Here is a 14923-nt window from a genome sequence, read left to right as displayed (position 1 = left end):
AAAGTGATTTTTCCTACCCTTTACTCTTCATATGATAGCATTTGTTATGTCTTCTAAAATACTGATTGTGTTTCTAAAAAGACCACTCTGAAGAGCAGGATAAAAATATATTAGTCTAGTATTTCTGTTACGTTGAATTTAACGATCTGTCTATAGATTTGGTCAGAAAATAAATAATTTCCTGATATTATAACACAATAAAGAAAGTCAGAGAGATCCTTTAAAAGACTTGCACTAGATTTTTTTTTTTACTGTTATTGGGGAAGAACCAATGTAATGTAATAAATGGGTAAAATGATATAAAGATACAAATGTAGTATCAAATTGACAATTTGATACTTTTGAACGTATGTACATATATAATACTTATGTATACGTAAATATTATATATCAGGGGGAAGAGCTTAGATTATAAATATGACAGAATGAAAGAGAATTTGAGACATTGCATCCAAACCTGCCTCCTATAGAGCAAGTATAGTTAGAACATAAATGAAATGTATGCTGAAAACCTCAGGGCAATGGAAATGAGCCTTAAATTACCTCCCCACAACCACCTAATCCTTCTCCCCATCTCCCCCTCTCCAAATCACACAAATGACATCTCTAACCTCCACAGTGTGTCAGATTTAGGAGTTATCAAATAGAATACGGGCAGAGTAAAAGTTTGTAATAAAAATCCAGCTTTGTGTTCACAGATTGACTGAGTTGCTGCCGGAGAAGGTGCCTTGATAAAACCTCACAGAGCCTCATTTTTGGCACATCTTTGACCAGTTAGGCGGGCCCAGATTCTGCCCATGCTCAGCAATTCCTCATTCCTCCTAGGAAATTGTTCTGCCTCTTCCACAGCTCCTCCTCCTCCAATCAAGGGTCTGACACTGCCCATTGACCACGTTTATTTTTCTGCCTTTTGGCACCAGGAGCCTGTCTGTTGTAGGATAAAAGTGGAATTCTCTGCTGTCTGCAGGGCTTTCCCCAGGGAACAGAGCATGAAACCCAAACTTATATATAAAATCATATCCTGTTTGCAAACATCATATTCCCTTTGCTTCTCGCTAATCTGGTCCTGTAAACCCCAGCACAGCTTGAGAGCCCATTCCTCATCTAAACAAATGCCATAAGCCCCTTTATACTTTTACAACCATGTCAAAAAATAATATTGCCTGCCAATAGTGATGTGATTGGAGTTGCCTCCTCCGAGCCATAAAAGAAGTGCAGAGTCTGTTATCAATTTCTCTAAGTGTATCATGGGAATTATGGGTCGATTCAGTTCCAAGTTATAAATGACAACTCAAAAGCCGCAGAAGTGTTTGAAGTTGGGAGCTGATGACGACATTATCATAAAAGCCTGCTCGTCCTTGCTTTTGTGGTTTTTTTGTGGCCTATCAAGTGAAGAGGGAAAAATAAAGCTGAGAAATGATTTCAAGATTTCTTCACACAGCAGCAGGTCAGATGGCTAGAAAAATGATCACTATTTTTAGTGATATACCCTTAGGAGTGAGAACTAAAGTGGTCCTGCACTTGGTTTTATTTTCAGAGTCCCTTAATTATTTATGCCATTATACAGTGACCAAGTCCTGTGATTTGGTAAAATACTCTCTGCAACTGATGCATTTTCTGCAGTGCAATCACATATTAATGAGAAATGAGTCATGCCCTAGTAACTAACAAAATGAGAACCAAACACAAAGAAATTAGAAACCCTTGAGATTGTTGCTCAAAGTGTAATTCTGGAAAACATACCTGAAAGAAACTTAAGTACCATTTGCCCTTTGAGCAACTTAGCCAACACTGTCAAATTTTCATATGCAGAGTACACTTATCATGATGAGCACTGGGTAATGTACTGAATTGCTGAATCACTATATTGTACACCTAAATCTAATAAAATACTGTATCCTAACTATACTGGAATTTTAAAAACTTTAAAAAAGTATTATATACAATTTTAGGGGCAAATTTAATAAGAAGTAGGGATTTTCTGATTTCACAACATCCCAGGTATTCTCCTCAAAATCCAGTCAATCCATTAGCCTTCAGCAGGTATATATTAAAGCCATCTAGTAGCAAGTATATATTCCAGGAACTAGAGTTTCCTTTAACAATTGGAGAGCATTAAGTATTTTAGGATTCAAACTAATGGGTCCATCTTAGATGATCTGAACTAGAAGAGTGCCTTAAGACAGGGCAATTTCAGTGGTTTCCAAGTTCTCTGGGAAGAGAGCTTATGAAGTTGGACCACTCTCGGTTCATACTGGGTATCTTTGTATATACTCTGTATGTCTAGAACTGTCCCAAAGGTAAAAATTTAGACTGGTAGAAACACAAAGGATTCAGAATTTCTCTTAGGACTTGTATCAAAACCCAAAATCTGAGGGGTTAAGGAGGTTTCTGAATGCCTCAGAACACAATTTGGTTTCTGGAAGAAAAAAAAGCCAAATCAAACTAGTTTTTATTTTTTTTTTTAATGTTTACTCATTTTTGAGAGGAGAGAGACAGAGTGTGAGAAGGGGAGGGGCAGAGAATGAGGGAGACACAGAACCTGAAGCAGGCTCCAGGCTTTGAGCTGCCAGCACAGAGCCTGACGCGGGGCCCAAACCCACAGACTGTGAAATCATGACCTCAGCAGAAGGCGGACACTCAACCAACTGAGCCAACCAGGCGTCCCAAACTAGTTCTTTACAGTTTCAACATGGATAAGCTTGTGCATGCACATGCATGCATAACACACACGTTCACACTCACCAGTGTGAACCTTCAGAAGACCAATAGGCCAATCTAATAAAGAGAAGTGCCTCTCTCCAGCCCTCTTCAATACTGATGAAGTCAAACTAATCCAGTCTTCCTCCTCCCCTCTGTCTGCCAAAGCTACATTTACCTACCACCACTGCTGTCACCAAGGATTAAGACAGTGTTTGGAAACATTATGAAGGACTTATTTTATGACACTCACTTTGCTTTATGTTGGACACACAGGGACAAAAGCAGCAGTGACCCTTCATTCCTTGGGCACTTCTAAGAGTTTACTAGAACAGTTCGAGCTAAAGAATAAGAAGCTACCTTGGTATGAGTTTAAGCAGTTTGAATAGAGGTGCTTTGTGTTCAAGGGATAATATAGTATAGGCACAACCCAAGTCAGACTTGGAAGGTGGATCCTAAGGAGCTGTCCTCATTTCAGCGCTGCGTCATGTATTAAATGTAAAGGAGTGGGAGTTTGATGACCATCACTCTTTTAACAGCTTTGATTTCCTCCCTATCATTGAATCTTCTAAGTAGCCATTAGCTTTGTTTCATTCTTTGCCTCATTTTCAGGTACTCAGCCATTCTCTTAAAATGGGCACTTGGGATGTTAAAAAATAATGACAAAGCCAATGCCATCCATTGTCAATGAAACCTAATTTAAAAGTCAGTTTATCCTCTGTTTTCTAGAATAATTTTGCAAGTTCCTGGCTTCACAGTGGGTTTGCTAAAAGTAAGGAGGGTTTAATGTAGGATAGTGATTATACTGAGCTCAAGGTCAAAAAGTGAAGCTCACTGGTGAGCTGCCACAAAAGGAACATTACATCAGCCACAGTGCTGCAATGCTAGGCTCCAGGGACTAGCCTACTGAAGACAAACGGCATGGAAAGAACAAATAAGCTCTTTTAGAACTCCTGCACATGGACACGCACATCAACCTCATACTTTTAGACTTTTACCCGTTACTGTGTGACTTCAGGAAAATAAGGTCATTTCTCTGAGCCTTCAGTTTCTCATCTGCAAAATGGTATTAATAACTATTTTACAAAACTGGTATAAACCTGGTATAATGTTAGCAAACTATAAATTCCAAGCAGATTTTGGTTCTTGTAGCTGCCATTTATATTTCTGAAGAGGGTAGAATCATAGGTGAAGAAACAGAAAGATTATCCTTGTTAAATCTAGAGTCACTAAAATGAAAGAATTAGCTGAAAATATGTACAATTTCCCTGTATAAAATTTAGTGATCGTAAAATATTGCCTAAAATATGACACACACAGTTCTTTCCCTTCAATGTCCAAGAAACTTAATTGACTTAAATTCCTCAGTCCTTGAAACCTGATCTAGAAATATTTCTAAGTCCTAATATGACTTAGTACTTAGTTCTACAAGATGACAACTTGTTACTGGTAAGGGTTAACTGTAAATAGATTGCAGGTTAAAGGATATGTTCTAACCATCCACCAAAACGTAGCGCATTTTCTTCGTATATTTAAACAAATTTGTCCTTGAAATGTGGTATAAATATGCTGGGTCAAAAAAGGCTTTGTTAATTATTGAAGACAAAAATGGCCCCAGGGTTCACAAATAAAGTGTGCCACAATGCAAAGCACTTTGTGAAGCCTATGCCATTTTCACCAGGAATATTAGGCATTTGCGTACTCAGTATGAGTCTCTTGAAAATTGAATTCTGCTGCAAAACAGTTGAATCCTTTTGTGTTACCTTTTTTCCAGCTACATAAGTCTAGCAAAGTTGGCTTTGTGGATATGCTATCTGTGCAGTCACACAGAACTATAGATTTAAAAGGCCCCACACTTGGATTAATTCACTGTTGTCACCATCTTGAAATTCTTAGTTTTGCACACAGGGATATGCATTTTCATTTGGAATTGAGCCCTATAAATTCTGTAGCCAGTCCTGAAGTTTATGATAACTTTTACTGAGAAATGGCTTTACCCATAACCACAATGATAAATCAAAGGATTTTTTTTTGGTAGTTTATGTTATTTAAAAGCAGCAAACAAACTCATACTTACCCCAAGTCCACCACAAGGTAATGAAGAAAAGAACTTTTGAGAGGCTTCACCTACACATTAAGAAGACATGAAAAAATATATAAATTGGGAATACAATTATAATTTTAAAAATTTTGGTGTTTAATAACCCATGATATGTCACATAGTATTTATCACTTGATTCAGAAGAAAAGTAATCAAATTTTAGATATGCAAGAACTCAAAGCAAATGAATATAATTATTATTACATGTAGAGTCTACTGCCCTATGTGAAGACACACACCTATGAAATTTGAGTCTCCAGATTGTTTTGGCTAGCCTACACATCAATTAATATATCTTAATATGTTTTTTATTTATAGTTTACTTAAAATAACACACTTCTGAGTGTATCCATCTAAAGTGATGTCTTAAGCCAAAGTTTCTGAAATACACTGTCCTTTTCTTAAAAAGTTTAAATATTAAAACATCTATTCAAATACACAGACTTATTAATTTTTACTTCAGATATAACTAACACAAAGTACACTTGTCTTAAGTATAAGCCTCTTCAAAATACAAATTTTTAAAAATAAAAACACTATAAAAAGGATAACCTTGGGGCATCTGGGTGGCTCAGTTGGTAAGCATCCGACTACAGCTCACAGTTTGTGAGTTCGAGCCCTGCATCAGACTCCATGCATACAGCTCAGAGCCTGGAGCCTCCTTTGGATTCTGTATCTCCCTCTCTCTCTCTCCCTGCTCCTGCTCATGCTCTGTCAGTCTCTCTCTCTCTCTCTCTCTCTCTCTCTCTCTGTCTCAAAAATAAATAAATATTAAAAATTTGTTTAAAAGTAAAAAGGATAACCTTTTGGGGAAATCTATACAATATAAACACATATATATCTTCTTTAAAATATATACCAAAATCTTACCTGTGATTGTCTCTTGGAATTGGTACTTCATGGAATTTTTAATCATTTTGTTCACCTGAATTTTTATTTTCTACATTATCTAGTACATTAATAGAGAAAACAAAAATATTTACTCCCTAAACCTCTTTGCAAAGTAATTAAAGGAAAAGGCAATGGTCATTTCTGTATCATAGTCCAATGGCTCTAAAGTGACTCAGGTCAAAGATGTACTGATCACATGTGAAATTAAAATATATAATATTGTATATTTTAATGTCTGAACTTTTCATTCCACAGTCAGTAAAAAGGGGTAATATTACAATGTACTAAATGTACTAAAGAAAATTTAAAGTAATTTTTAAAAATTATTAAACTCCAAGAGAATAAATGATAAGCTGCTTAAAGAGAATTTTTATTTAGTAATGTTCATAATAATACAAAACAACCAAATAATCAATAATTTAAATTTAGTAATGTGTAAAAAATTTTTAATTCACTGAACTGACTGGGTTTATTTTTTAATAATATTATATTGCCTTATTCATGGACTCAGATCTGGCTAGCCACAAGCTAATGAAAACTGGTACTAAGAACGACAGGAATATTAATGCAAAGGAAAACCTTACACTAAAAATGATTGGAGAAAATGTTTTTAAAGTGTCACCTTACACAGTCTAGAGTACTTAAATAGACAAATGGTGCCCATTTTCAAATCTAATCATTTTATAAGCTATAGATGTCTTTCAAGATTCAAAGACTGATAGGTCTGGTTATAATGAACTTTTATTTAAATCCTTCATCCTAAGTCCAGAACATAACTATCAAAAAAGTAGTATTACTTTAAATCAGAAAATCATACAAGTGAATGAATTTCAATTAAATATGCATGCACATTGACAGACAGCTCCCACCTGCCAATCTGTGGGGTGGGGGGCGGGAAGGGGGGGCTGGGGGAGAAAGAAGGATATATACAGTGAAACAAAGGGATAAAGAGAGGGAAGGTATCTTGAGGGTTATAAACTTCTATATATTTGTACATGGCAGCTTCAGTCTGGTCTTGAAGATAGAAGTAAAAAGCCACAAAAATTTAAATTTCATACACACACAAAAAAGGATGAGAGGTTAAACTTTTTTAAAAAAAGAGATTATTCACTTAGAATTTGAATTAAGGAAAACAAGTTAAGTTTCTGGATTCACAAGAAAAACTAAGGTACTTCAAAGTGTCATCAAAGTTGATTTTAGTGCTTGACATTAGATCTAACAATGCAACATCCCTGTTTATCTTTCTTTACTCATGTAGCTGGCACAAAATATTGAAATTGCTTCACTGATCCCTGAGAGGTGTCTATGGAATTCCTCATGTGTATCTAAAACTAACTCTAAAATCATCAATTGTATGAATATCATCTCACATTAAATACTAAAAACTAATAATATGTGGCCAATTTATTTACATTAAAACCATAAAAACTACCAAGATATGGAAGCAGCCCAAGTGTCCATTGATCAGTGAATGGATAAAGAAGATATGGTATATACAGAGAATGGAATATTATTCAGTCATAAAAAGAAACAAATTTTGCCATTCACAATGAAAAGGATGGACTAGAGACTGTAGTCTCTAAGTGAAATAAGTCAGTCAAAGAAAGACAAATACCATATGATTTCACTCATATGTGGAATTTAAGAAACAAAACAAACAAGCAAAGGGAAAAAGAGAGAGAGAGAAAGACAAACCAAGAAACAGACTTTTTGTTTATAGAGAACAAACTGATGGTTACCAGAGGGGAGGAGGGTAGGGGAAAGGGTTAAATAGATGAGGATTAAGCTGTGATGAACATCAGGTACTGTAATGAACTATTGAATCAATGTATCATACACCTGAACCAAATGTAACATTATATGTTAATGAACTGGAATTAAAATAAACTTAAAAAAAAAGCATGGGGATGGGTGCATTCCAGTAAAATTTCACTGATGGACAATGACAAAAAAAGAAAAAGGAAAAGAAAAAAAGAAAACAAACCTGTAAAAACTAAGCTATTGATACTTGGTGTTTTCATGGCATACATCATAGGAAACTCCTTTGTCCAGGTTCTAAATTATAGTTTGGCATTTACTTGTAAATCATTAAATTTTTAAATGATATATATGTCGACTATTTTGAGAAAATCAGTTTTGCTCAAGTGTAAAATTTCATTACAAAAACAGTGGTATTGCCATGTTTCATAAGTAAACCAGTTTGGAACTGCTGAAGTTTATTTCCTCCTTTCTCTTAAAATGCGGAATAATGGGGGCGCCTGGGTGGCTCAGTTGGTTAAGTGTCTGACTTCAACTCACATCATGATCTCAAGGTTCGTGAGTTTAAGCCCCATGTTGGGCTCTCTGCTAACAGCTCAGAGCCTGGAGCCTGCTTCAGATTCTGTGTCTCCCTCGCTCTCTGCCTTTCCCCCACTCATACTGTCTCTTTCAAATAAATAAAAACATAAAAGAATTTTTAAAAAGTGGCTGTTCGTCAGCTTGATAAAATGTGGAATAACGATTGTTTGAAACACCTCTCAAACGCCTATGTGTAAGTTTATCCCAATTAAATCCAAAGTACCTAGTCATATGCCTTGGTTGATTTATCCTTTAGACCATATTTAATTTTTAGACCATATTTAGAATTTTAACAATTAGGAAAGTTGATTTATCCTTTAGACCATATTTAATTTTTAGACCATATTTAGAATTTTCACAATTAGGAAAGTTTTCTACTGGTTTTCTCTTAACTAAGTTAAACAATTATCAAAATGGACACAGCTTTTTATCTTTAAATACATGAGTATTTTGATCTCATAAAACCATGAAAGTTCAGTTTGCTTCAACTTTGTGGTAAAATAGGTGTGATTATTAAATCATGTTAAAATAAGGACATTTATTATATAGTATCCATAGCAAAAGAAGTACTTTATGTAAAAGATCTGCATGTGCAAATATTGATTCCTTCAAAAGAATTCAGAAAAAAAAATACAGATTATATGTTTGGAGTGACTTGCCTTTATATTAATTATATAACTTCAATTCTACTATACAAAGTATTTCTCATCATCAAATTTTGAATGTTTTCTAAAAATTGAGTAGTCTTTATGTGTTCCCATTTCTGTCAGTTTCCCTCCAAGCTACCACTACCCAGCATGCATGCATTCACATGCTCACACACACTCACCCATATGCCTTTACTTCACAAATTTAGGGGTGCCTGCCATTTGTTTTAAAAGGCAGATTGTAAGCATTATAATGGGTAACTGTTAATTTCCCTTTATAATTGCTTTCTAAGATGCCTGCCTACTACATGTCATATACTTGCTTTTGAATTGCTTAGGACCAGTTAACATAAATCACGTAGAAATTGCATTAAATTAGGTGAAAGAGTCCAATAGTTGGTATCTGACATAATATGTTTGTTTGAAAGAAAGGGACAAGGAAAAGTCCTAAAATGCCCTTTTAGTTAAAATACTTAAAATATGATCCTTTGGCATACATTGCTATGTCATGTATTATTATTCCATTATAAAGAGTTATTAATAAACAATATAATTAATATTAGTTGCTCCAGCTAAATATGGTTTTGTCACAAACTGTTTTCTGAAATCTTCTGTTTCTATCACTCATATAAAGTTTGTGCAAAGCTCCGCAACATAAATTTTATTTTAATATCTAATGGTAAATGTTTGAAAAATTATATATTAACTAAAAATTGTGTTTATTAGTTTTACACTTCTGCTATCTACTTAACTATTTAATTCCATAGTTAAGGTATGCATTAAATAGATTATACTAAAATTTAAAATGCAATCTTACAATAAAATGTAATGTTCTAGGTATAGTAATAATGGGTTGGTACAGTGCCTTTTATATGTTAAGGTCAGAGTAAAAAACTAAAAGACACAAAAGAAATTGGAAAGGTGAAGATAAAATTGCATGAAGAATGTGAAAATCTTTATTTCTTTTAGCTTAAAAATGTAGACAAAGCCAACAATGCATGTATTCTTATAAGATAAAACACAGTGAATACTATTCAAATAAAGGTTAATTTAACAGTAAACATCATAGAACTTGCACTGTCATTTTTTCTAATGCAAGATTTTCTTAATCTATGCTGGTTTCTATTGTAAAGGACTCATTCCACAGAGTAATGCTGTTGGAAAAGCTGATTTTTTTGTCATACTGCTTGCCAAGTATTTTGAACTGACAACAGCATTGACTAATGATAGTGCTGGAATGTGCTATTCTCAGTAGAATGGAGACCCGTACAGACCTAGGAGTGTTCTGGGGTCCAGCTTCTGTCCATCCAGAGGGTTGGTGCCATACAACAGTGAGTGATGTTCAGAATGAACAAGCTGTATTTCCTCCAGGCTGGCTTTTCGACCTTGAATTCGCTGAAAGAAAATAGCAGAAGCCTACAGTACTCCACTAAAAACATTTAGAAGAAAGTAAGACACAAGTCACATTTAAGATGATTAATAATGAACTGAGTTTCATCATGCTGGAATGTGACACTGATTTGCTTAGTAAAGTACCATAATAATATTTGAAAAATGAGTGCATGCAAGGTTAAGAGCCTATGGATTGTTTATGCCTATGCCCAAATGGGCAACTGACATAAAGCATATTGTTCTTTGACATCAAAATAAGTCTATAACAAAGAAATTAAGAGTTAACTCCTTTGTAAAAGTATCAGCTTAAAAACAGAAGTTAAAACAAACAAAAAACCCTAAAAAAAAAAAAAACAACAACAAAAAACCTAGTGGCTACTGTTTAGCTGAGAGGTGAATTCATTAAAATCTTACTTTACATTCACTTGAAGAAGCTGTTAGGACAATTTCTCTATTGTTTCTTAAAGGACATAGTAATATCAACACATTTTAATGTAATCTATTATCACAAAAATGCTGATCACTTCATGTGTGCACCTCACGGAATCATTAATCTAGATCAATGTTACTCAAAGTATGTCCGATAGGGTCAGTAATATTTCAGGAATGGTTTGTGAATAGTGTGTGATGAGGTCTATACAGAAATCCAGAGTAAATATTTAGAAACTTATAGAAATTGAACAAACTATTTTTATATCTATTGAATCTAATAAAATCTTCTGTCTTCCATTTTTATTTTACTTTTGTAGTAATTTAATGTATTTTATAAAACCATTACTGTGACAGAAGAGGTAAGCAAAAACCAAAACTGCTGTTTAGCCAGAGATATTCTGACACACTCTCTAGACTCAGTCAATATTTTTATGCACATGCTAGGGAGAGACTTTCATTTCAACAAAGAATGGTGCTTCAACATAGACAAAAGAGCACATTACATGAAACCTCAGGTAGTCAATATACGAAGTCTTCTTCTTGGCCACATTTCTCAGTTGATATATCTACAAGTCCAATAAACATCATGCTGGTGTATGAAGTTAATTAGCCTTACTTCTGAAAATTGCTGGGCTTCCCAAAATTACCCAGGCAGTATTAATGTATCACTTAAAATATGTATCACAACAAAGCCCTTGTAATGTAACATATTAGTATAGAACTACAGTGAAATTCAAAGAAAATTTGTTCAGGAAATGCTGTCCTCTCATGTTCCCGACCATGAAATCACCAGGTGACATGAAAACATTGGGAGACAGCAACACCTCTCTGAGGACCAGGACAATTCCATATTCAACCTCCCTAACTTAAGAAAAGGTGATTGCTGTTGATGTTTAAGGAAGCAGGCTGGGAAAATCTCAAATATGCTGATACTTCCTAGGGGTTTACTGGGTAGAGGGCAGAGCTCTGCTTGTCACAGAAAATAAATCATCATGTCACAGTGAGAGAGGAATGGTGGGAGATCCAAGGAGTAAGAACAAGGTAACAGGAATGATGTAAAACAGAAACTTCTTGACACTGCGCTTGTAATGTGCCAAATAAATAAACAAATGCATATGGAATTTTCTTTGTCATAGCATTGAAATTTCCTGTTTTTGACATCCAATTTACATCTCCAGAAAAAAAAATTTAAATGCTTGAGAGAAATTATTTCTAGATAGGTACTGAATGCTGAAATTAAACCAGGTAGACAATGCTGAAGACAAAGGAAAATTTAATGACGGCCAACTGGTCAGTCATTGCTCTGATCAATAAACAAACATGTTATTGCCCTAGGTGGTTTGCTAGTAAACATTAAACTTGGAAGAGTTTACGGAAGGCCAGAACAACCAAAGAAGAATGGCAAATGATAAGATAAAATAAGCAAGAGAAAGTTCAAAGAAATATTAAAGGTTAACATTTTAACTTTGAGATTTCAGCTGGTGGAAAATCCCCCAAGATAAACAGTGGTAACTCCATGGTCTGAGTCATCTAAAATTGGAATGAGCACAGCACTGGAAACCAGACTGTGGCAACCAGTCTTAGTCTGGCAGAATAATGAACAATGTGAAATGACAGGGCTTCCAAATCTTATTTCTATGAGTCTACAAAATCCACAGCCATTAACATTTCACATGCTGATATAGTGAAACATCTATATCTTAAACAATGTCAATTCTATAGCTAACAATCAAACCCACATTTTGGCTACTGTCATAAAGCTTCATGATTTTTTTTCCCTTCCTCTTTTTCTATAAAGTTAGTTTTTCAACTCTGAATTGAAGTTCTACCTCTGGCATAACATTAAATACCATTAATAATAAACATATTTTTAGGTTTTTATAAACTAGTCACATATATTTACATACCATACACTTCATGCTTGTCCCAACTCCTTTTTCATTCTCCCACAATCCCACTTACATTCACGTGGAATGCTCAATCACACATTTCAAAAATAATCTGCTAACAAGATTTAATTATTGATGGTAGCCCAAGCGCTGATAAATCATAGGAGGACACCTGCTGAATCTCAGTAATTGTCTTCTGTACTATCAGTTAACTAACAGTAAGGATAGGGCATCTGATGCAGTCTATTTAACACTGACTTGCTCAAAGTATTCTGCTCTAGTGTATACTCTTGTCCTACCTCTTACTATTAAAATGTAATGTAGCTCCTAAGTTTTCACTTCGATTTCTTTCCGGTCCCCTTTCTCTGCTCCCTTATGAATTCAAAAAAAGTATTTTATACTGACTTCAAAAAAGTATTTTACACTGGTTCTTTTTATTATTATAGAATATATTTCTTAAAAAATAATTACACTAAATATAAGGAAGTACTTATTCTTAATAATCACCTTCTGCTCCTATGGATGCCAGACAAAATCTACAAACAAGATATACATGTTTCTACAGAAAGGGAGCAGTAAAAACCAACTTATTATGAAAAATGTTTCTACCTGGAAAAGTGATCTGGAGAAAGCACGTTTTGAGATTTATATCTCACAGGGGCACTGTTGTGGGAACTTGGTGGATGACTAAGCTAAAAATTCTGAAATTCCTTCTTTCTTAACACATAGGATCTCCTGGAGTAGTTCCATTTTGCCTCACTTTTATCAGATGTCTTAAATTTGTCATATTTAACTTTTTCTCTCAAAGTGAGGCTTCCAACAATTCTCATTTCTGGCATTATCATCAGTAATTTATTATGTGATGTGTTTATGCTTAAATATAGATATTTTGATTTAAGCCCTTCCCATATTTTCTACTTCCTGTGTAGCCTTTATTCCTTAATTTCTCTCTCATGATGCTCTCTTGAGTCAAAGGTCAACACATAATGAGTCATGAAATAGGATAAAGTGTTCTGATAATCGCAATTTAGGGAGATACTGATTTCCGTTCTCAGAGATACTTAGCATGCAAGATGTCTATCTGAAGTCATCTATGATTCTGACCAAAGGGATTTATGAGAACTCTCAGTATATTTGGACACTCAATGCATATAAAGGATAGCTTTCATCTGGGTCTTTCTCACTTAAAATCCCAATATAGGTCTTAAATACCTTGCTAATACAGGCTTAGGAAACAAAGCTTGTAGCTCTTCTTTCATTCTCTTAATAAAGAAACCCTGTGACGTAGGATGTACTCATTATTATGTTTTCATTCTCTGTGACCTGCATCCTTTTTTTTTTTAATTTTTAAAATTTACATCCAAGTTAGTTAGCATATAGTACAATAATGATATCAGGAACAGAATCCAGGGATTCATCCCCTACATGTAATACCCAGTGCTCATCCCAGTAAGTGTCTGTGACCTACATTCAAGAAGTTGTTCTTTCAGAGTAGGAAAAGAACTAATGTGTACTGAGTAACTACTCTCAGTGCTAAGCACCTGAGGTATATGACCATATTTAGTTCAGAGCCCCAAACAGTCTACCTTCAGGTTTGAAGTTTGACTAAAGTTATTTCAAATGACTATATCAGGGGCGCCTGGGTGGCTCAGTCAGTTAAGCATCAGACTTTGGCTCAGGTCATGATCTCGTAGTTCGTGGGTTCAAGCCCTGTGTCGGGCTCTGTGTTGACAGCTCGGAGCCTGGAGCCTACTTCAGATTCTGTGTCTCCCTCTGTCTCTGCCTCTCCCCCTCATTCACATTCACTCACTTACACACACACTCTCTCTCTCTCTCTTAAAAATAAACATTTAAAAAATTAAAAAAAAATAAAATGACAATATCGAATCTCTCAACACATCATGGTTCTTTCCTAAAGAAATAGTCTTTCTGAAATAAAGCCCGTTAATGCAACCTGATTATAGAAGGAATGTTCTGAACATGATCTCCAAAGTCATACTGTGACAGGATAAAATGCAGCCTACCCACACCCACCCACACACAGAGCACACACACGGTATAGATTCATATTTTTTTTCTGCCAAGGAGCTGGGCAAAAAGGAAACAGTTCTATTCCTTCCCCTCCTGTGTTCAAAGCCTGGATTGAGGCCAGTGTCCTAATCAGTTCTCATTGGCCCTGGAGGAATCAGAACCTTTTGTAAAATATAATAAAGGGCATAAAATCATGATAAAATGCATGAAAAAGCAGTGCCTTTGGTTAGGGAACTAGAAATAATTTAGCAGAACAGATGGATTGCATTGGTTTGGTATTATTGAGGACATGAAAGGGCTCATTTTGTGGCAGTTCCAAACTAAGAGAAAATGTCCAACTTAAATTTGACAAGTCAAAGTACCTGCCTCTGCTGGGGGAGACCCTATTTTCTTTAATCATTTTCAAAGTGGTGACATATTAGGCAACAATTTCCACTGAAATATTTCATTTTCTGAAAATATTTCATCCAGTGTCCCTAAATATAGGGATGCATTTTTTTTCC

The 14923-nt window shown here is 34.9% G+C and overlaps 1 protein-coding gene across 1 annotated transcript in view; it reads right to left on the bottom strand.

Annotated features, from left to right (window-relative positions):
- The window catches only part of HDAC9 (histone deacetylase 9), a 903132-nt gene that overhangs the window by 230146 nt on the left and 658063 nt on the right, over positions 1-14923 (bottom strand). The window contains exons 17-18 of the mRNA XM_049642883.1: positions 9951-10071; positions 4778-4827 (exon numbers count right to left, since the gene is read on the bottom strand). Coding sequence (XP_049498840.1) covers positions 4778-4827; positions 9951-10071 — 171 coding nt within the window. The remainder of the gene's footprint in view (positions 1-4777; positions 4828-9950; positions 10072-14923) is intronic.

This window comes from Panthera uncia, chromosome A2, assembly GCF_023721935.1.
Source record: "Panthera uncia isolate 11264 chromosome A2, Puncia_PCG_1.0, whole genome shotgun sequence".
NCBI classification, from domain to species: Eukaryota; Metazoa; Chordata; class Mammalia; order Carnivora; family Felidae; genus Panthera; species Panthera uncia.
The sequence above is the reverse complement of the archived record's forward strand: the minus strand, read 5'-3'. Positions and strand labels throughout refer to the sequence as shown.